General features: G+C 42.6%; 3 protein-coding genes and 1 long non-coding RNA gene across 7 annotated transcripts; 1 reads left to right on the top strand and 3 right to left on the bottom strand.

Moving 5' to 3' along the window:
• Positions 1–7: 7 nt before the first annotated feature.
• LOC100869682 (uncharacterized) lies at positions 8–4,156 on the bottom strand. Its single transcript, XM_031918629.2, has 5 exons — positions 3,770–4,156; positions 3,088–3,640; positions 2,339–2,672; positions 1,896–2,262; positions 8–580 (listed from the first exon to the last, which is right to left on the bottom strand). Exons 1-5 carry the CDS (start codon positions 3,872–3,874, stop codon positions 59–61), a joined length of 1,881 nt encoding a protein of 626 aa, XP_031774489.2. The 5' UTR covers positions 3,875–4,156; the 3' UTR covers positions 8–58.
• Positions 4,119–8,624, top strand: LOC100869797 (arylsulfatase B). The gene is made up of 8 exons (XM_003696959.4): positions 4,119–5,122; positions 5,558–5,731; positions 6,434–6,646; positions 6,709–6,958; positions 7,195–7,374; positions 7,525–7,791; positions 7,892–8,165; positions 8,244–8,624. Exons 1-8 carry the CDS (start codon positions 5,000–5,002, stop codon positions 8,410–8,412), a joined length of 1,650 nt encoding a protein of 549 aa, XP_003697007.3. The 5' UTR covers positions 4,119–4,999; the 3' UTR covers positions 8,413–8,624.
• Positions 8,618–15,934, bottom strand: LOC100868140 (uncharacterized protein KIAA0930 homolog). 4 transcript variants are annotated; one of them, XM_086906785.1, is made up of 9 exons: positions 15,218–15,783; positions 13,527–13,846; positions 13,170–13,433; positions 12,976–13,075; positions 12,542–12,847; positions 11,409–11,609; positions 10,575–11,150; positions 8,864–9,013; positions 8,618–8,797 (listed from the first exon to the last, which is right to left on the bottom strand). In XM_086906785.1, exons 1-9 carry the CDS (start codon positions 15,336–15,338, stop codon positions 8,757–8,759), a joined length of 2,079 nt encoding a protein of 692 aa, XP_086762911.1. In that variant the 5' UTR covers positions 15,339–15,783; the 3' UTR covers positions 8,618–8,756. The 4 variants fall into 4 exon arrangements, 3 of the variants coding, with proteins under 3 accessions (XP_086762911.1, XP_086762910.1, XP_012346472.2); XR_015291710.1 differs by having other exon boundaries at positions 8,864–9,078; positions 10,575–11,609; positions 15,218–15,776; XM_086906784.1 differs by having other exon boundaries at positions 10,575–11,609; positions 15,218–15,776.
• LOC147657844 (uncharacterized) lies at positions 11,851–12,421 on the bottom strand. The gene is made up of 2 exons (XR_015291711.1): positions 12,280–12,421; positions 11,851–11,969 (listed from the first exon to the last, which is right to left on the bottom strand). It is a non-coding gene; the product is annotated as an uncharacterized LOC147657844 (long non-coding RNA).
• Positions 15,935–16,266: the final 332 nt, after the last annotated feature.

The following is a 16,266-nucleotide window of genomic DNA, read 5'->3' as shown; positions in this document are numbered from 1 at the left end:
CGTAAAATTATCGTAAAATTATTACAATCGATATTTTCAAATTTACATTTTCTATAATTTAGTCAAATCTTTCAACTCGATCTCGACGATCTCGAACACGTTTCCTTCCGACGATAATCTCTGAAATAAAAATCACAATTGCAAAAAAATTTCCAATCGCGAGTGCGTAGAAAGTAAACGCTATGTGTCTGATCTTCAACGTTCTAAAGCCTCTCTTATAGTTCATTTGTCTTTTCTTCCACGCCCGAACTATATTTCTTTTGTTAAATTTTTTCCACATTGAGCTTATCCCACTCTCCACTGTTCTATGAATCTTCTCTGTTACGGAAGGAAGCAGTGGCCAATTCTCTCTAGCTACGTAGATTTGCAGATTTTGTTGTATCTTTTTGGATCGATACAGATAATCGTTCTGAATTCTCACGTATTGATGTTCACAGTCGCCCAAACAAGCAGCGTATCGCGATCCAAGCACATGCTGCTTGCAGGCATAATAGGTGTCCTCGTGAAAACGTGATCGTAGTATAGGATCTTGAAGCTCTAGCTCGTGAAACATGGAACCATAGATCTGATAGCCAGAATTCTGTCAATCACGAAATTCAGTTATTTTTATAAATGAATAGGTAAGGAATAAAATATGTGTATATATACTAGAGAGTGTAATTTTTTAATAAATCGAATAAATCGATAAAAAGATTTTTAATCAATAGGTTAGACAAAGAAGAAGAGAATAAAGTTAATCAAATATCGAAATTGCGTAAATTTTACAAAGTATAGACAAAGATAGTAAATAGTGAGAGGAGGATAGAGATAGGATAAAAATATGAAAATGAGCGCCATCTCCAGAGTGCCGCAAATGAAACTAAATAAATAAGGATAGAAAATAGTAGGAGAAAGATAGAGATAAAATAAGAATTGACCGACAGCACCATCTCTCGAGCACGAGGAATAACTCAAGAGATTTTTTATTTTACTTTATTCTTTTGAGATGGCGTTAATTGTCATTTCTTATCTTTATTTCTATCCTTCTTTTATTATTTACTTTCCTTTTTTTTACGTGTTTCATTTGCGGCACTCTGAAGATGGCGTTGATTTTCATATTTTTATGCTATCTCTATCCTCGTCCTATTATTTATTCTCTTTATTTATATTTGCCGTAAATTTATGCATATAGAAATCGGCTTTGGAATTTATCTGTTTTAACTTAAATTTCTTCTTTGTTTGATATACCAATATATTAATTTTTTTGTATATAATTGTATATAATTTTGTATTCTTATGTATTTCATATGTATTATATAATATATAATTTATAAGCTATACTTTTACGTTTCTATATATATATATATATATATATATATATATATATATTAAAAAAATACACCAAATTCCAGAAAATTTTATATATCATTTTTGTCCAATTATATTCTTCTACAATACAAAATCGAAATTTCGATCAAAAATTTTTGGATTTAGAACTCCTGGCAAAATTTTGCATATCACTTTCTATCCTATTATATTCTCCTGATACATCGACAAAAATTTTTGCTATTAAAAATTTCGATTCTATATTTCTTAATTCTAATAATATTTTTTGCATACTTTTATGAGTGCTAGCACTTTTTTGCGGCAATGAGTATTTTTCAACATTTTTTTTTTTTTTAATTCTAAAGAATTCAGGAATATACCAAATGTTTCACATAACGTCTGAAATATCTCGGTTACTTTTCAAAGTTCGATTTTACTTATCACGCATGTATTTAAATCACGCGAAAAAGTGACTCTAACATATAATCGTTCGTTTACCGAACAATTTTATTAGAAAAACGAATCAAAATTCCAAATTTAATTTTTCATCACATTATTAAGAAATGATAGTAAGAAAGAATTTAAAGTACCTTGAGATCCTGCGCGGTTCTAATATTCGGCAGAGGAACGGGGATGGTGAGCAACGAAGCCCAATGACTCTGCACCAACGCGTTCACTATCAAATACAAAACGAACACGCTACAGAAGAAAATTCTGCAGGAACTGGTTCTCGGCAGTTTACGTATAGAAACGAAGGTCATCATGCGTATGATATTCATAAACGCTGGACAAAATCCCTGATATTTCGCGAGAATCACAAGAGCGACCGTGAGCATGGCAAAGTTGCCTATGTGTACGATCGGCGCCGTGAAGGACCACAGTTTGACGAACTCTGCTATTTCTCCTGTCCTCTGAGTGATCACGCAGAGACCATCGTCTCCGTGAGGATACGTGTGCCTACGATAAAAATAATATTCCATTGTTTCCATTGCCCCCACGTTCGTTTCGTGTTTAAACTCGATGAGACACGTACTCGACCTTCCACATGTTGTGCAGGCTTCTCGCGTTCATTCCCATATCCACCTCGCCGTTAGCCACGTCGGCCATCATTCCCACCATGCTCCCATGCTTGCCAACTCCACCGAGATCGTACACACTGCCAGTGTACACTCGCACGTTCAGACTCGCGTTTAACTTCACCAACACCAGTTTCACGATCTCGCTATTGTCGCCGGTGAACTTTTGCAAACCTGGCTTGCTTCGATCTATTTGAAGATGAGGCTCGAAGGATATAGCGTTCAATCTGATCTCGTAGCCGTTTAAATCCTTCGTCTTGTCGAATATTAAGTTCTCGCATAGCCTCGAATCTTTTATATCGTTGAATTAATTAATTAGATTTTTTTTAGTAAGTACGTTTAAGTAGGACAGCTTCGAAATATATTACGAAGATCACTCTCCTGATTCTTAAGAGACTTTAGACTTTAGTCGCTCGTTTTTTATTAACGAGTTATTAACAAAAGAAATTTGCAAGATATAGCAGTTATTTTAAGTATCGAAAGTTATTGTTTCAACGCAGGAGATCTAAGGTAGGTGAAATTATTCCATTCTCGACTTAATTAAAAAATGAATTAGGCATTGTAAATTAATAAAATTTCTTAAAAATCATCAAGAAGAGGATGTTTGATAGCATACATCAAGATCATCGGAACATCAATTTTACCGATTTTATAAGATAATCGAAAAAGAAAAAAAAAAAAGGAAAAAGTTTGCGAAGAAACTTGCCATCTCTGTATCTTTGCTTCAACAGTATCCAAGGATGTCCACCGCGTCCCTTAAAATGTCCAACGTCCTTCCAAGCTCTAGGTGCCACGCTCGAATAAGGATTATAGGTGTAAAGGACAAGTCCTTCGACAGGATCGATGCAAAGAAATATCGTGGAAAGTCTGTCGTATTCCCAGGCGGCCCAAAGAAAGTTGTAAGCGTTCACGCAACCGTGTTCCACGGTTCTTCTATCTATGAGAATGTGGAAACCGGTGAAATTGGCCCAGCCAGAGTCCTTCGTCTTTTGCAAAAGGAGTCGAAGCAACGGTTGCGAGGACGCAACGATGACGAACTGGTTCAATTTCCAAACTAGATACAGGAACGAGAACTGCGTGTAGATGTTGAACGAGTATTTGCTCAGAGTGAACAGCTCGAACGCTGTCGACTTTGCTTCTGAGATCAAGGCAACTGGTATATCGTCGAGTAACGATCGTTGAAAGAAATCCTCGTATTCTCCGGCTAACAGAAGAGCGTCGTATGAATGGACCATCGTACAGGTTCGAACGATGCTCATCTAAGAAATTGGATACATATATATTTCACGAATTTTAAAATTGTGTTGTTTGTTGGAAGAAGATGGGATTATTAGGTTTCATTCGATTGGGAAATTATTCTCGCAATTAGGAATCAGGAGTTTAAGTACCGTTTTGTCCACCAACTCGTCGTAAGTGAGTCTGTTTTCCACAGTGGCATTAGCAATCAGCGTAGAAATTGATAAGAAAGTGTTCCAAGGTGGCCCGATAGACATCGTTATCGCGAGAAACGACTAACACGTACACTCAATCTCCGTGACAATCCGTTTCTATTTTATTTTTTTTAGAATTATCGCGAAATTATGGCGGAAGCGAGTGACATCGCGGTTGCGGGTTGCAGGTCAAGTGACAATAATCAGACTCAATTCTAGTCGATGAAGCTTTACGCTTTAATCATTCAATAGCTTTATTTAATTTCCATTGGACAGATTCTTATAGAGAGCGATTGTTTTTATTCATAACAAGGGTCCGTCACGATCCAAAGACGAACTTCGACTGATTCCCCAACTCGATTTCGCTCTTCCCTTCTTCGTTCGACGCAATTCCATTTTCGTAGCAATTACATCACCCGCGGCCGATGCTCGATAACAATCTTAATCGCCCTGCCTCCATTTTCACGATCGAGTAATAATAGTCACCCTCGATTTTCGGCCATTTTCTGTTAACATCTCGTTCCACTTTCATCGATCACATAACAACCACCCTTGACTCTGAATTTTCCTTTCATCATTTTCATTTTACTTTATCACCTTTACTCATCTGTTGATATTCCACAATGGTTCAATTTTCGACTATTTCCACTTTTAACATTTCTTGTTCTCTACAGATAATTAGATCATTTCCTTCCTTTACTTTTCGCATTTCGTGTTAATAAATGGCCACGATCCAAGCAACGTTCTTTCGATGCTACAAACGTTTCCGTTCTCCACGCATCATCTTCGATCCCATCGTGTCAACGACCCAAGCAATCCTCGAAATCCTCGTCCAACCTTGAACGAAGAAGTGTTCGAAGTGGGAGGCGGGCCTCGCTATCGTGCAAGAGGATGCGAGCTGTGAACAGTTTAGCACCGGTCGTCGCCCCGAGTGCTCGCCTCTCCGTTTCGTCGAAAAAATATTTCCTTGTCGTTATCGTGCACGTATCTATACACTTACTTTATCGTCCGTATTTTTCGCTCTTTCCGGATGTACTCGAACCAGATATCTCGTAAACTCGTATCGTTCGTGCGTATATTTTATCGGAAATTCGTTTGAGTTCGCGACGAACGGAAAATATCGATAAATCGTTACGTAAATAAGGAGTAAACCGGTTTGCAATCCCACGAAAGACGAGTGTCAATCGAATGGACGTGATTTTCAAGATGATACGGATTCGAGGAATAACGTTATGCCTCTGTCTGACAGTGTTCGTGGTCGGTCATGTGGCTGCGCGGCCGCATATTGTGTTTATCCTTGCCGACGATTTGGTGAGATTCTTCTTCTTCTTGGTGTTGCGTTGCTTGATCAAGTTTTAAAATTATTATCGACATTCTGGTGTTCTTCTGGTCGAAGATCCAGGAAAAAAGGGAAAAAATCGATTGAATCACGTTTTGCAATTTTTTTACTCGACACCAATGCGAACACAGTAGCATAGATATCTTATTTTGCTACGACAATTGTCGCGCACATTGCGTCATGAATTCTATCGGGAAACTCGAAGGTTAAAAAGAATTCTTTTCATCACTAAATGTCGTCGTTAATATGTCATTTTCTTTTAAATTTCATTTACGATTGTTTTCCGTATCTTCGATGCTTCGTTCTATTAACTTGCTGAAACGTGCAAAGAACAGCAGATGCAATTTTTTTTTTCGCGATAAATATGGTATCTCGATTAACGAGCGTAATGCAATCCGTTGGAACAGGGATGGAACGACGTCGGGTTTCACGGATCGGGTCAAATTCCGACGCCGAACATCGATGCTCTGGCGTACTCGGGCCTGTTGCTGGACCGATACTACGTCAGCCCGATCTGTACCCCGTCCAGGAGCGCTTTGATGACCGGCAAGCATCCTATTCATACCGGAATGCAGCACGGGGTACACCGTCATTAAGTATTTAAGCAATCGACTTGTAAATAAAATGACGTCGGTTTAAGGCGGCCTCAACAAGCGCAAATATTAATTCGTGGTTCGTTGCTCTCGAACAATGCTTGTTTCTGTTTTATAGGGAGTGGGGGAATCATAACACGGTGTCACCGAGTTTGCGCCAATTTTTCCACGCATCTTTGCGGATCAAAGATTATAGAAATTGATCGATGTTATTGTTTTTGCTGCTTTATATTATATAGATTTTTCAAATCAAATCCACTCCATGCGAAAATTTTATTCCATGTGTAAAAATATTTATTCAATACGAGTTGATGGATCAACTATCAAGGGTTCAAGGATCAAGATATCTTTTTTGCGCAAAATTTAATTTTCAAAGAAATTTCTTCAATCGAGTTCATTCGTTGGAAAAAAAAATAGTAAAGAATGATTACACGATCAATTTTACTCTCTGAAGAGAAAGTGAGTGAATTTGATTTGAAAAAAGTGAACATGAATGAAGAAACACCTGTACGTTTCAATTATATTGCATTTGCTTTCTACGATCTGATCTTTGCTTTCTACTGTGTTTCTCGTTTGCAAAAGTAGAACATGAATTGTATTACAAAATTGTGTATTACAAAGATTAAATCTCTACACGATGGATAATAATTAAACGAAATGAGAATGATTAAAGACGCGTTGCTGAATCAGGTTCTGAAGTGCGCCGAGCCGAGAGGATTGCCTCTCCACGAGAAACTGTTGCCAGAATATTTTCGAGATCTCGGTTACAGCACGCACATAGTAGGGAAATGGCACTTGGGATTCTACACGAAGGAATACACGCCCATGTACAGGGGGTTCGACTCGCACATAGGTTTCTGGAGCGGCCACCACGATTATTTCGATCACAGTGCCGTGGAAGAAGTAAGAGATTCGAATTCGTGATCGCTATTCGCGAGCCAATGTTCAATTCCGTTTAAACGTAGCCGTATTGGGGATTGGACATGAGGAGAGGATTGGAGCCAGCCTGGGACCTCCACGGCCAATATTCCACGGACGTGTTCACGAAGGAGGCTGTGAAACTGATCGACAATCACAACACCAGTCGCCCCATGTTCCTCTACTTGGCCCACGCCGCAGTCCACTCCGGAAATCCTTACAATCCCCTGCCTGCACACGACCAGGACGTCGCCAAGTTCACCAACATCTTCAATTACAACCGTAGACGCTTTGCTGGTAATTAGAGTACCCTTATTTCTCGAAAATTCTCTGTTTACGAATTTAAATTATTTTGTAAGAATCGGTCGATCTGAATCGATTTTTCCATTCTCTTCTGATCCCTTCGATCAAACATAAACCGTGTAATGAGATTAAGCTTCCTCGTGTACGTAAGAAACGCTTAACGAATACTTCTTCCATCCCAGTTAGTTGAGAAAAAGTAATAAGGTAATTTCGTGCCTTTTTTTTTTCAGGCATACTGAGCAAGTTAGACGAGTCGGTTGGCCTCGTGGTGGAAGCTTTGCGGAGGAGAAAGATGCTGGAGAACAGCGTGATCGTGTTCTCCACGGATAATGGGGGCGCGCCGGCCGGTTTTAACCTAAACGCTGCCTCGAATTGGCCCCTGAGGGGCACGAAAAATACTCTCTGGGAAGGTATTTCTAAAAAAAAAGCAAAAAAAAAAAAAAAAAACAAAATACTTAATTGAATGTAACTCGAATGTAAAGAAGGATGAATGGACGAGAAAAGAAAAGAGGAGAGGGGAGGAGAGAAAAAAAAGGTTATCCAATTTGTCCGTGGATTAGGTGGCGTGAGAGGAGTCGGCCTTCTGTGGTCGCCGAAACTAATAAAGCCTGGAAGAGTCGGCAGGCAATTGATTCACATCAGCGACTGGTTACCGACCCTTCTAACAGCCGCCGGTGGTGATCCGTCGAATTTGACCATCGACGGTATGGATATTTGGCACGCGTTGAGCGAGGACACGGAATCACCGAGGAAAATGGTCCTCCACAATATCGACGACATATACGGGGTGGCCGGGATCACGTACGGCGATTGGAAATTCATTCAGGGTAAAAAAAGTGATCGTATCTTGCGTGATCGTAGAGCGAGGATCCGCGCGATTGGAAAATTCGATCCGGATTGAAATTCGCTCGAAATTCTTTTCCCAAGGGTCCACTTATAACGGTCAATGGGACGGTTGGTACGGTCCATCCGGGAGAGAGTGGGTGTACGACGTTGGAGGCGTGATTGGGAGCGCAGCCGGCCGAGCAGTGGCCAGCGTGGGCTTGTCTTTGTCCGCGGATAATATTCGCAAGCTTCGAGAGGACGCCATGATCAAGTGTCCCCCGAGAAATGATAATCTGCCGTTGTGCAAACCGTTGGAGGCGCCTTGTTTGTTCAACGTCCGCCAGGATCCCTGCGAGGACAATAATCTTATAGAGAAGTAGGTAGAAATAGGAAGCTTTAGAGGGAGGATAGATGAGAAGAAAGAAGAGAAATATTATTCATTCGTTATTTCAAGGTATCCGTCCGTTGTGTCCGATCTGAAAGAGAGGCTACGCGTGTTAAACGCCTCCGCGGTATTACCTGGTAACCTGCCGTGGGATAAGAGAGCAAATCCAGATTACTGGGACCACACGTGGACTAATTTTGGTGACTACTTGAACGTGTTCGCGAACAACGTCAGTTGAACCATCTGGTATACGAACGAAGGTGGAAGAAACACTTTTGCATAAATCGTTGGTAGTCGAGGAGAAATTTTTTTTTTTTTTTATTAAACGTGTCCATTAATCACCATATCGTAATCGTGATTTCTTCTATTCTTAATAGATAATTCGTCGTTTCCTCGATTCGTTCGTAGATCGTCGCGAGAAAAATAAATCGAATGGCACGGAATTATAAATAGTATCTCGTTTATTTCTTATTCTATACACTTCGATTTTGTTGGGCCACGCGCGTTCTATCCAAGTGCGTACAAAGTGGGGAACGAAAAGAGAGATCCGATAGAAATAAAAATGGGACATCCTCGTGTTGGCTAGAACGTTAAGATAGGTCCTTCTCGATGATCGAGAATATCTGAAAGAAAGCGTGAAAATTAATCATAACGAATTTATCCGTGACGAAGTGTTTCGATTGTCTCACCTTTGGCAATGCTCCACCAAGGCAGAGTGATGTACGTGAGAAACGCATTGAGAGGAACGGATTGGGCTCGTCTGGTCTCTTTCCAGAAGTGGAACGTCTGCGTGAATCCTCGCATCGTCCACAGAGGGTTGTAAGCGCCGTCGTCCAACTCTGCCGGCACACATAGAACCAACCGATTATTGCCAACGAATCTGTCTCGCCGATTCGTTAAGATCCTGGAATGATTCGTGTCGATCAGTCAGATGGAAGCAGTTGCAGAGGACGGGTCACTTTGGAAGCGATAGAATCGAACCAGGTTTGCCGAATCAAAGATTTGTTCAAATTTGTGACGCGGAATGGCAGTATTATAAGTAGAGTAACTGTTGGTAAACGAGGATCAGTAAGGTGTAGTAACACGAAAAAAATATGTTGAGGTGTTTTTTTTTTTTTTTTTTTACAATGATGCACATCAGCTACAGGTGCGCAGAAAATAGAATAAACACGAACAGGGATGCACTAGTTTTTCTTCTTCTTCTTCTTCTTTCTACGTACACAACGTTTGATCTTTTTTTCCCATCTCTTTTTTTTTCCTGCCTCGCCTCCTTCGTTCCTTTCTCCAAATAATCGAACGTTGTGATGCAGAAAGAGAAGATGAATCAATCGTTGTCGCTACCACACAGATCGAATTCTACTTCGTTTCTATTTCGTTTCTTATCGGTGTCAGTGAATGCTTGTCCCTAATCGTGGATGACCATGTTTATACCGGTGGTGAAACACTCGCGGTTACGAAACGAAATTGCCGTTATTTTTTTTTTTTTTTTTTTTTTTTGGAAATCACGAACGTTTGGAAACGCGTCGATTAGAAAATTTGTCGATCAGAAACCACCACCAACGCTGTGCACGGTTACAATTTGTCCGATTAGAAGTGTCTCGCACTCCCCCCGTTGCCATTGTAATTTCACCATCCTCATAAACACAGTCATTGGCTGAGCATGGTCGTACCTTCCTAAGGCAGGTAATGTATGAATGTACAAGAATTGGATTGAATACAATGGACAACATGACTGCAACGTTTTGGGTGTTGCACACGAGCTGCTCGATGAACGACCGTTAGTTATCCTGTGCATATAAAAATTTCAATTTAAATTTCTCGCAAAACCAAAAAGGGTAATCCTAGAGTGTAAACAAAACAAACTCTTGCTCCATGCTTCGAAACAAAACTCTCTGGTCACGCAACAGAATCCACTTACCGGGGACAAAACTCTGTTTTACTTTTCACGAGGCAGAGTCGAGCACTAAAAATTAATCAAAATTAAAATTTCGAATAAACTTATTCTCACCGATTTTTATCTTAAAAAAAAAAAAAAAAAACTCTCGAATATTTTACATTTATTTTCGTAATAATCATTTGCCGCTTTCGAATAACTTTACTCTCAACGCATCGCGGATATAGCTTCCAAATATGGCCAAATACGTTCCCACGCTTTTTTACATTGAATTCCGCGATGCGTGGAAACCGTTAAAAAACCGTTTTGCCCATCTCTGTTACTCGAGAAAGCGTAAGCTTAAGCTGGAAAATCCGCGAAAGATGAACGGTCGTTCACGGATCAACCGTGTATCAACGCGTGGGCGCGTGATCGATTGTCTATATATATATATATATAAAAATATATATATGGTGTAGAGGTGTTTTTTTTTTTTTTTTTTTTGAGCAGGGGGAAGAAGAATTTACCCTGTGAGCCGGGGCGGCGCGGGAGCTCGCACCAATAGTAGATAGCTGTTCCGTCTGGCGTGACGCGATGGGGCGGGAGTGGGTTGCCCGCGAAGCTGCCGGACAACGCTCGTCTTCGCCTCCTTCTGGGCAGGGTGGCGCTCTGCCTGTGCGTGGCCAGGTTGCCGCGCGTAATACGGGCGTTCGCGTTTTTATCTCTCAACTGGTCGTCGTTTTTGTTCTTGTTCCGCCCCGTGTAGTATTCCTCCTGGTCGGAGCCGGCCGAGCGTAGACGCCTGCGCCCGTCCGTTCGACGGACCCTCACCAATTCGTCGTCGCTCAGCCGTCGATGCTCCTCGTCGTTCTCCAGGTTGTTGATCCGCTCGTGATTGATCTGTCCGGTGCTGTACGGCCTTCGTTTCCTGTTATTGTCCGCCTCCTCCTCGTATCCCCCCAACGGCAGTTCCTCCTTCCCGTGCACCAGTATCGCGCCCGCGTCCAGCTTCTGTCTCACGTTGTCGTCCGTGAGGCAAGGGGCCGCTGGCACGAGTATCTCGCTACCGACCTCGATATGGTTGTGCTGGTGATTCTGGAGGCCTGCCACCAACCGGACAATTCGTATCGTCGAGTGTATCACCGTGGGCGCGCTCGTGTCGAGTTTTTCTGCGATAATTTCGTCTCTGTCGCTTACGCTGCGCCGTGCACGCACGCATTTCATTTCATTTACATTTGTCGAGGAGTTGCAAAGTTTTGGTTTTCTCTTTTTCTTTTCTTTTTTTTTTTTTTTTTTTTCCCGTTTCTTTATAGCGGGAGAGACGAAGAAGGATCGCTGGAAACACGCAGGAGCACGCTCACCGTGTGTGTTGTCGTGATAGGCCTCCTTGTGATTCGGCGTTGCGTTCTCGTTTTCGCTACGTTCCCACGAGTTACGTTGCTTGTGTTTCGGCCGTTGTTGCCTGCCGGGAACTACGTGAGGGGATCTTCGTCGCCTGACGTGCGGACTCCTGTGATTTCCTGGTGAGCCCCGGCCGCCCCAGCTGCTATCCTGTAGGTCGGCTACAAAGGAAAGAGCCGGAATGGCACGTGACACAGATTAGAGACAAGGTATTTCTTTTTTTTTTTTTTTTTTTTTTCTTTCGTCGATTTCGATTTCTTTTTCCGTTCGTATCTTTTTTTTTTTTTCTTTTCTTTTCGGTTCCGATCTTTCATTCCGTACGAGATTCGCGCGTGGTGGTGGTGGTGGCGGTGGTGGTGATGGTGGTCTACAGCCGTTTCTCCTCTACAGACGTGTCTCGTATGTTTTTTTCTTTTTTTTTTTTTTATCTCTGTTCTCGTTTCTCTGCGTTTTTTCGAGACGAAAAGTTAGCAATCTGCAAACGTATCGAAACACCGCGTCTCGTGGCGCTGATGGATGGTCTGAAGGAAATACAAGAGCACGGGTCAAGCGCTGGATTCTTCCGAACCGAGCTCGAGCTTAGCCGTATCTCGACGAGTAATAAAAACTAGCCGCAAAGATGATACCATCTTTGCGACTACTCGCGCGAGAGTAAAAAAATGGCAAAGAAAAACATACATATACAAATGTATATATATCGTTGGAAGCATGCAACTACCGCGCTTCCATCCTCGTCGTTCCAAACTGAAATTTTGCGAAAAATAAACGGGCCAATAAACGCGAGCAAAGTAGCAAAATTATAATCCCAACGAGAATATTGAAAATACTTGCGAATAAAATTTAAGTCGTGGAGATGGACTCCTGGGTGGATCATCATCGACCAATCTATCCTCGAGATAAGAGAAATGTGCAGAATACACAGATACGTAACACAACAGCATGCACAGTCGAGGGACGCAGGCACAAGAGAAAGAGAGAGAGAGAGAACGGGATGAAGGTAAGTGAGAAAGAGTAAATTCGTCCTTCCGTCCCGGGCTTCGTCCAACTCCGACGGATTTCCAATCGGTGGGTATTTCAGAGATTTTCTAGTTACCGTCACGAACGTCTCCTGCTTCGATTTCGTTCAACCCGTTCGCCATCGAGTCCAGACCTTCGTTCTCCGACCTTGCCTTGGTCGCGGCCGTGTCCGGTTTCGTCCTCCACCCGCCACGGACGAAATTGTTCAGATTCGCGCTCGGGTCGGATAGCCTTCGTTGATGTCGATACAAAAACAGTTCCTCGGCGTCGTCCCAGTCGGCGTCCCACAGGGAATCCGTGGCGCAGTAGCCGGGCTCCGAGGTCGGTGTTTCCGCTCCCGAGCCCTTCGGCTTTGTCACAGCCATCTCCGCGTGTCCCTTCCCTGAAAGGTAGGGGAAAAAAGTGTAGCGCTCTTTCATGGTCGAGCAGAAGCAAAGAGTAGTAGTTAAAAAGAGAAAGAGAGAAATGGAAATCTGTTCGTGGCAGAAGAGACATTTCCACGTATCGTACCACGAGGTCCCTTCATTCGAACGAATTCTATGCGCTGGGAGGCCGCGCCGGAAAACAGGCCAAAGGTCATTCGCTGCGCCATTTTCGTGCTCAAGCTGGACTGGAAGTGAAAACGATGGGACGTGGTTCGTTTAAAATAGCCGCATATATGCATGTAAATGAGTATAATTCGTTGATAAAAATATAAAACGTACCCTGGCGTCGTATACTTTCTTCAGGGCATCGTATCTGATAGAGCCGAGAAATATGACGCCTTGAATCGCGCCCTCCCTGTCGGACGCCACCAATTCCACGCACACCATCTCCCCGTCCCTGACTAGAATATCACAGAAAACTTCGTCGAAATTGTCCACCATGAAGCATATATGCGGATAAGTCATCTCCTCGAGATCACCCTTCGCGTCCATTCGTCTTCGGCTGGGGCTCGCGTACACTTTTTGCGAGTGCCTGCGTAATACCTGAAACGGTTTTTATTTATAATTGAAGAGAGAACGTAAAAGATGTTGGGGGAAAGAAGAGAAAAAAGAAAATTTTTGGAAGAATCGGCTCACTTGCAATTCCTTGGGGCTCGTCCTTGTGCAGATAGCTAAGGTCAGCGTGTAATCGAATTGATGCACGACCAGATTCAGGTACACGGTTTCCTCCCAATCGATGTCGGGATCGCCGATAGGTAGCTTCTTGCTGTCCTTCCGGAACACGTCCACCTCCGTCTCGAATTTTGGCAAGTATCTCGACGACGTCTTCACGTGTTTCTTTCGCACGAAGAACAGCAAATCGTCGCCGTCGATCGTGTGCTCTGCCTGGAAGAGGAAGTGCCTGACAAACAGGTCCGTCCAGTAGGTTGTACCTTGAAGTATCACGAAGCCGGAGTCTGCGGGATGGAACATGGACGAGAAATTAATAAAAAAAAAAAAAAAGAAAAAAGCAAACGTGTATGGTGGTTCGATTAGAGTACGAAGAGGAAAAGAATTATAAGAGGAAAAGATGCGAAAGGTCAAATGGATGGAAAAAATAAATAAATAAATAAATAAAGATTGATATTTTCAATTAACGGCAATAACGCGGTCAACTCGACGATTATCCGTGAAGGAGCAGCGAGACGAAATAATTTCCAAGGGAACAGGAACTAGCCACGACCGAATCTTCGAGCCGCAATCGATAATCGATAAGAATGTGCCACGAGTATTTAATTGCAGCCTCTATTGTCAACCTCGACATCTCAACGATTCCCTCATCCGCTTTATTAAAGGGTTGCACGACTTTATTAAAAACTTGGATGAAACTTGACCTCCCGGCTGTCTAAAGCGAAAATAGCTTGCGATCCTGTATAAATAGTTTATTTATTAATCTTCTTGTCGATGCGTGGAACGGTTGTATTAATTTTTATATTAATTTTTCATCGTTGGAGAAAAAAAAATCTTTCGTTTGAAAATTCATCGTTTGAAGAATGGAAATGATGATTTCACAAGAGGAAATGGCAGTTGAGTCATACACATACGCGCAGCGTGTGTGTAATTGTTTGTTGACACCGCATCGCGTCGTATTACATTTATGGAACGACGAACCGGTATTTAATGATTATTCGTTATTCGCGTAAACATTGTTGTATCTTACAAAAAGATACATACAGAATCGAGAGATAATCGATTAATAACAACAACGATTTCGAGGATATTCGAAATAGAAAGTGGAGAAAAAAAAACAACGTACGTAACAACATTACATTAGACACGCATGCATTAACATCGCATATCGTGCTTGTTTCGAAGCGTTTTTCCTTCCTATGTTTTCCATCTAAACCTATACTATATAATTAAGAGTGCAAATTTATTGAAATCGATTCTTTTTCGCCTTTCACTCGTTGTACAATATTAAACAGTGAAGAGAGTGAAACGACGCATGGACGAATACGACGCGTACGCGAAAGAACAGTTTACCGAAAATAAATGTTCCCCAAACGAAAGCAAATAGGAGCGAGAGCACCATAGCTAGACTCGTTTTACTCGTTTTCCCCTCGTACAGGATGATCGATCGTGAAATCACCCTCGTCAACGGAACAAAAGGCACCGTGGTCCCTCTCCGTGGAGAGGAACACACCCTCGTCGCGTGCACTCCCTCCTCTCTTCTCTCAAAACGACTCCACGACTCGAGACCCCGCGTAAAACGACCGTTTTTAAAAACATCGACTGCGAAACTCAGAAACTTCAAAATCAATCGGAATACATGTCAGAATCATACGAACCATCCTTGAGCATCTGTCGGAGCTCCTTGGTCCTCTGAAAATTGATCTCCTCGAGAAGCTGCTCCAGCATGGTCGGTGGCCTGGCCAGGCCCGACGACGAGCTGCCAGCCAGAGTGGCCATGCCCAGCCCTCCTCGTGCTTTCACGCCGCGATTCCTGCTGGCGTTCTGTCGCCACGATCACTTCAAGAGAGAGACAACAGCGGGCGAGGCGAGGCAAGACGAGGTAAGGCGAGATGAGGCGAGGCGAGGCGAGGCGCGCGTTTCCTTCGAATCACGGCCAGCCGAGAGACGTGGTCACGTAGGAACCGAACGGAACGACAGAGGTCAGCCGCGAACCGGCTGAGATCGGCATCTCGCCTCCCGTTGTTAGATGCGCGATCTTCTCCTCGAGGTGGCCATACTGGCTAGTTTTTTTCTCTTCTTCTTCAGCCGAGACTCGAGATTGGATTCGCGTTGCGTCGCGTCGTGCCCGTGCTCGTGCTACTGCTCGGCCGTTACTCACACGGTCACGCCACGCACCGTTCAGTTTACGCTTGCCACGGACAGACAACGAAACCGACGACTCGACTCTCGCTCGTCAGAGCCGCTCGATAATTTCGCGCATGCGAATCGCGATGACGCCACCGACGCGCCAACGACGCGCTCCTTTCGAATACACGTTTATTTTTGTCCCATGCGTGAAGCGTTTCGTAAGAGCAACCGAAACGATTCGACGAAACGATTTAGCCCTAGGCTGGTCAGCTTGCTTCGTTTTAAGAGAAAGATAGCACGATATAGCCACGATACCGATGTTTTTTCCTTTTATCTCTCTTATTAAACCTATTCGCGCATACATACGTGTTTATAAATTACTATCCTCTAATCTTTTAATCTTTTTAAAAGAAAATTAATAACCTCGAGTCAAGATAAGAATTTTTATTATTAATAAATAATTATATTTCTTAATCTGTCGATGCGTAATATATCAAAAGAAAAATCTCTTGTAACGTTATTACGTTATAGATCTAGTTTCTCTAGATGCGAATTACAATATCGAATGAATGGTTAG

This window comes from Apis florea, unplaced genomic scaffold, assembly GCF_048593485.1.
Source record: "Apis florea isolate Af1SG1 unplaced genomic scaffold, ASM4859348v1 contig_2495_pilon, whole genome shotgun sequence".
Lineage (NCBI taxonomy): Eukaryota > Metazoa > Arthropoda > Insecta > Hymenoptera > Apidae > Apis > Apis florea.
The sequence above is the reverse complement of the archived record's forward strand: the minus strand, read 5'-3'. Positions and strand labels throughout refer to the sequence as shown.

Coding starts and splice junctions, on each gene's coding strand:
- LOC100869797 (XM_003696959.4), top strand. CDS start 5,000: ATGGACGTGATTTTCAAGATGATACGGATTCGAGGAATAACGTTATGC. Junction 5,732..6,433: donor ATACCGGAATGCAGCACGGG/GTACACCGTCAT, acceptor TTGCTGAATCAG/GTTCTGAAGTGCGCCGAGCC. Junction 7,375..7,524: donor GAAAAATACTCTCTGGGAAG/GTATTTCTAAAA, acceptor TCCGTGGATTAG/GTGGCGTGAGAGGAGTCGGC.
- LOC100869682 (XM_031918629.2), bottom strand. CDS start 3,874: ATGTCTATCGGGCCACCTTGGAACACTTTCTTATCAATTTCTACGCTG. Junction 3,641..3,769: donor ACGAGTTGGTGGACAAAACG/GTACTTAAACTC, acceptor CCAATTTCTTAG/ATGAGCATCGTTCGAACCTG. Junction 581..1,895: donor GAACCGCGCAGGATCTCAAG/GTACTTTAAATT, acceptor CGTGATTGACAG/AATTCTGGCTATCAGATCTA.
- LOC100868140 (XM_086906784.1), bottom strand. CDS start 15,338: ATGGCCACTCTGGCTGGCAGCTCGTCGTCGGGCCTGGCCAGGCCACCG. Junction 13,847..15,217: donor CCGACAGATGCTCAAGGATG/GTTCGTATGATT, acceptor TCCATCCCGCAG/ACTCCGGCTTCGTGATACTT. Junction 13,434..13,526: donor CGAGCCCCAAGGAATTGCAA/GTGAGCCGATTC, acceptor AAACCGTTTCAG/GTATTACGCAGGCACTCGCA.